Genomic DNA, 5,546 nt, shown 5'->3' with positions numbered 1-5,546 from the left:
TTCCTGCTTACTTAGGGCATGAGACTGTCATTTAATTGTTGCAGCCTCTCCCCTTCCTCATTCTATACCTTTCTCATGGTTGGTTGTTCTCACTTGTAATGGCACAATATGGAGCTCTTGGGTTGGATCCCCAGTAGGTGTAGCAATGCCAGGTGACACCATCTGTAGATCTGCCCCACAACGTGTCCCTAGCAGACATGTCAAGACATCCTTGTTTTCTTTCCTAACCTCTTCCTGGCTTCAGGAGAACTGCTGAAGACTTCTTCCTGACCCAGCACTGTTCTTTCACAAGTACTCTAATAGCCTCAAAGACTGAAGGCAATGTCAGCCCATGGTGGGTGTGGATGTAAGAACTGAAGAGTGAGCCCTCAAGCAAGGCACTTCAGAACATCAGCACAGCCAAAGGTATCTGCAGCTGCCCAGGATGGGTATTAATGAAATAGCAAGGGTCACAGGGAAATCTGGAGCAGCTTTGAATGGCTGAATTTTAGCTTATTCCATTAGAAGGGTAAAAATACAGATGCTGTCTGTATTACAGGTTATTCATATGCTCATCCTATGGATGTTTCTCTGCATGATTGTACAACATTCCTCTGAAAAAGCATACTCACATCACAGCTGGCTGGGAGCACTTGCTACTGGTGGCCTTGTAGGAAGCCACAAGGGCCCGTGGGATCTTTTTGGTATAAGTGAAGCAGCAGGAGGTTGGAGTGGTGACTCCGTCTGGAAGGGGAGGAAAGAAGACAATCTGGTGATTTTTCCCTCCACTTCATGACTGAAGGTGGTTTAGAGGATTAGAACACCCCTTCCTGGTATCATGTTGGGGTCAGCTACCAGCCAGTCCCACCTGCATCAGTACCACTTAGAGACCTTCCATGATTTCTGAGAGATTTCAGTCACAAAGGTCATATGCAGCAGTTTTGGGGGGTTACATCCCATTCTCATACTTCACCCTCAACAACTGCACTGGGAGGCTGTGAGCAGAAATGACAGAAGAGGGGCTCTCCCCTCCTGCACCTTAAGCTCACTGAAAAGAACCCTGAGCCATAGCTTTAGAGAGTGAGCACTCTGATATATGCATAGAAGAGAAAGACAGAACTCACCAAGTTGAGCCTGGATTTGGGAGCAGCAGGCAGCGAGGAGAAGAGTGGCAAGGGCAGCCACAGTGACCTTCATGTTTCTGCTGGGTGGGGAGGAGCTGCAGAAGCAAGGCAAAAATCAGTGGGCCTTCTGGGCAGTTGGGTGCTGACTCCCATCTCTTCTTCTGCTTTTATACAGTAGCTGTTGGGTGGGATTTGCTTTTCAAAGAAAAAAGGAGGATCACATCCTCCTAGGGAAGTGATGATATAGTCACCCAAATTATGCTGAATTGAGCAAACAGAGGGAGCAGCAAGGGGAAGTTGGAAAGCTGTGACCTGTGACTTTTAGATTCCACTTCAGTGCTCAGAAGAGCAGAAGCAGGACCCTCAGGAACAAACAAATGAAAAGAGGGCAAAAGCCCCTTGTGGTATAGGTGGTTGCCCCTTCTCTTAGTTACCATACTTGCCTTGGTCTTCTTTGAATTTCACCCTGTTTATTTTGGACCATTTCTCCATCTTAGACCATGTGCATATATGTTCATGTTCAAAGGCAGAATTCCACACTTAAGTGAGGAAAACACAAACATAAAATGTGGGATCTCTGGTGAAGCAACAGTGCATCTGTAAAAGTTCTGGATGTTCTAGTGGACCATAAACTTGAAGATGACCGAAAGTGATGCCTTGAAAAACATCATGTATCACTAAGGGATGTGTTTTGGGTAGTTTCTGACGGATGCTTTGAAAGCCCATGGGAAAGGAGTTGGTGGTCTCATACCTTTGCCTGATAAACAGGAAACCCTATAAGAGGAAATCCACAAATCCATGTGTTCCTGATGACAGACTTAACAATGAAGCTGAGGGTTGAGTGAGCTACAGAAACTGAACAGCCATCTCAGCCCAGAGATTCAAGGCAGGATGACCAAAAGAGCCACTGGGACTCCTGCAGCCTTACATGCTGCACCAGCTGTGGAGTAGCAGAGAACTTAAGGCTATCCAAAGATCACCTTTATTTTTAATTTAAATAGTTGCATTAATGAACTCCAAAGAATTTGAATAGACTTCACTTGTTAGTGACTGTCACTGATGTCATCAGCAATAATGGGTTAATTACCAAATGTCATGATGGCTGGACAATAACTAGGCAAGATCTGAAACTTGTAACTTCCCTTTTGCTCTTGCCTGGAATTGCACTAATTTTGAAGGGAGGGGTTGGGCTGTTACATAGTACTTAGGACTCTAGTATTCCTATGTCAATTCTTCTCCAGTTCTCTTAGTATAGGGGTGCCAGAGAAGAATGTGGAAAAAAAAAAATCTAGCTACAGTTTAGAAACAGTCATACTGGGGCCAGGGGTGGGGGTGCTCTTTTCAGGTGTAATGTGCATTTGAGAAACTGGTGTCAGTGATGTTGACCAAACAAACAAACAAACCAACCCAGATATTTGGCAATCCAAGTGAACTGATCTTCAAGTGTGTCTTTAAGGTTAACTATTTCTATTCAAGCCAATCTCTTCCTTGGTTACAGTGGGCATGTCTACATGAGACGCTTAAAGCCCATTGGACTAGTTTTACTGTGCATTAGCACAGCTGGCAAAAATAATGCTAATGTGCTAATGCCCCCAGTGGGCATTAAGCATCACACAAAAAGTTTTCATATGCACTAATGCTCAGTAGTGCTGATTACAGCACATTAAGTTTAGTACCTGTTATTACAGGTACTAAAATTAATGTGCCATAATTATGACACATTAATGAATTTGTAGATGCACCCAGTAATGGGGTGATTTCTGATTGATGATGGCTGGGTTTGGATTTTAAGGATTCCTGGCTCTTTGGCAGGATGACTGTTAGGCCTGTGTGAAGTGGTTTGTATTCGCTTCACATTCAGTTTCAGCTTATGTGGGGGGGGGACAGTGATTAAATTCAGTGATTTGAAATCACTGTCCTGAATTGATTCAGCTGAATCCGATTCAGAGATTTACCAGCCGCTGAACTGGCTGAATCTCTGAATTGAACAGGTCCTATCCCCCGCCTGCTCTCCCAGCCCCGACAATGGCTGTCCTGCCCAGCCCCAGCATCCTGGCACATTAAAAAAAAAAAAGAAAAAGAAAAAAGCCCCATACTCACTAGCTCCTGCCAGGTGGGGCGTGATCCCTGCTGCCCTGTACTGCCACAAGCCTCCAGAGGCCCTGGCAGTGGCTGCAGCAGCCAGTGCATGCAGGGTTTGTTTGTTTTTTTTTGTTTTTTTAAGTGCTAGGACACTGGGGCCAGGCAGGGCAGCCATTGATGGGGCCTGGTGGAGGTCCCCCCATGGTCCCCTGCCACCTATTTACCAGCATGGAGTCTGGGTCTAGCTCCCTGCAGCAGTGAGTGGGGACTGCCTAAATCTCTGAATCTCTCCAAATCTTTTCCAAACTGATTCAGAGGATTCCAATCAATTCAGACCTTTTTTTTGGTCTCCCAATTCAATTTGGATTTGGGAATTTGACTGCCGAATTGGGCTGAATCTCCTCCAAATCAAATCAGCAACCAAAGCTTCACACAGCCCTAATGGCTAGGTCTATATTAAATAGTTTATTATGCTAATAAAATTATCCAGGCAGAGTAGCTTCTATAAAATACCATAATGTTGCAATCTCCATAGTAAGGCGAGTACAGGGCACCTCGAAACCCCACTCCCATTGCCTTGTGGTTATTTCTTGGTTGAAGTAAGGCTAAGGGTCATCGCCCTAACAGATACATGCCCTTGCTGAGTGTGACAGGGGACCATCTCAAGGCTGGTTCAACTGTTGGCCCACCCACTTGCCTCAACTACCATGCTTTTGTTGTAATTAAATAGTTGTTTCTAGGTGGGAGGCTGCCCATTTTATGCCCTGATGCTAAGGGCATAAAGCATGGCTCTGACCTCCCCTTTACCATGCCCCATGTCTTACAGATGGCATCACTATATGGTTCCGGCGCCACGTTAGGCCCTAATATATTCCTTACTGACATTCGGACACCAACCTGAATCCCTCCAGGAGGCCTAACCTCCACTACCATCCTGGGCCGCAATCTCCCTAGACCCCTTTCCCTCTTGGCAGTAGCCTCCTCCAGGAGGTTTGGACTTGCAGGCTCTCGCTTTGCCTCTAGGTCAGTCATGACTCCAGGCCCCTGGCTCTGGCCATCCCTCATGGTGGGCATTCTTGCCCTTTGACCCTCATGGTCTTGGCCCCAGCATGGGCCAGTTGAGGTTCTCTGGGTATGCTCTCAAGCAGCTAGCCCTCTCTCTCATATGGGTCTGCCTTCTCAGGTGCCCCCACACATACTATTTTCATTCTCTGAGCTCATAGACCAAATAGTTACTCTGGACCCCTCCTGGGCCCACTGTTCCACACTCACTGGGCTTGCTCATTCTCTGCCCCTCACTGAGTCACTACTGTAACCCGCTCTTTGGAGCCTTTACTCCACCTCTTGGCAACCCTTGGGCCTCAGGTATCTGATGACGTGCTGGGACCCCCAACCTGTCCCCTCTACAGGGTTACCCACCAGGTCATGGGGGTTGAGGCTAAACGGCACACCATCCTCATCTTTCACTGAGGAGGCACAGGTGTGGCATTTCCTGGAGACAGCCCTGGCACAGGCAGCCCCATCACACCATCCAACCTCTGCAGGGTATACTTTTAGGTCATTTCCCAGGACCAGGAACCTCCTCCATCCCCATAATTCCTACACTTAACCTCCAGGTGTTCTGGGAGCAGCAGATCTCCAGCTGGGTGATGTTAATTCTTCAGCTCCCTGCAGCAATTGCCAGCTCAGCTTTTAGGGCTTATACTGTGGCTGCCCAGCCCTGCAATCCAGGGGCCCTCGTGTGGTCATGTGACCACCTACTTAGGCCCAACTGCACCTGCCAGCTGAATTTAGACATGCCTGCAGTGGCTCAGGGTAGAAGCCAGGGGGTGCTAGAGGAGCCCTCCCTTCCTTTGCACTGCACTGACCTGAGGGGGGGCATGGCCAAGCCCTGGCAGGACCTCTGATTAGGGAGGTCTGCCTGCTCCATCCCAGGCTTTTCTCTGCTGGCTGCTCAAGAGGCAGGAGTGTTGCCAGACCTCACCCTGTTGCTAGCACTCTGACGCAACATGGAGGGGAGGTAGGAGGGAGGGGAAGGGAAGTGCAGTGCATGTATCTGTTGATGATACAGAGGTTTTCAGTCTCCCTCCTTGCTTCTTTATACTGTCTGAAGCAAACTGACAGGTAAGCAAGCCAGCAGGGGGCCAATGGCTGTGTTTAATCACTTGATCAGCAAAACAATAGCCTCTCCCCATTACTTCAAACTCTTCTTAAACAGCTTTCCAGCTGACCTGTTGATTAACTCCAAACAGCCCTAAGCAGTCACTGTTCTGCCTGCCAGTCCCAGTGAAATCAGAGACACCTCTCAACATTAGCTAGCATATACCACATACCTAGGGTCTGTGGGGGTGGGGTCCATGC

At 47.9% G+C, this 5,546-nt stretch overlaps 1 protein-coding gene across 1 annotated transcript in view; it reads right to left on the bottom strand.

Annotated features, from left to right (window-relative positions):
- LOC102371955 (C-C motif chemokine 3-like) overlaps positions 1 to 5,546 on the bottom strand; it is a 7,136-nt gene that overhangs the window by 654 nt on the left and 936 nt on the right. Inside the window, exons 2-3 of the mRNA XM_006038417.3 lie at positions 1,104 to 1,198; positions 612 to 723 (exon numbers count right to left, since the gene is read on the bottom strand). Of these exons, the coding sequence (XP_006038479.1) occupies positions 612 to 723; positions 1,104 to 1,176 (185 nt within the window). The 5' untranslated portion in view covers positions 1,177 to 1,198. The remainder of the gene's footprint in view (positions 1 to 611; positions 724 to 1,103; positions 1,199 to 5,546) is intronic.

This window comes from Alligator sinensis, unplaced genomic scaffold, assembly GCF_000455745.1.
Source record: "Alligator sinensis unplaced genomic scaffold, ASM45574v1 scaffold586_1, whole genome shotgun sequence".
Taxonomy (NCBI): Eukaryota; Metazoa; Chordata; order Crocodylia; family Alligatoridae; genus Alligator; species Alligator sinensis.
Note: the sequence above shows the minus strand (reverse complement) of the source record. Positions and strands in the feature narration are given on the sequence as shown.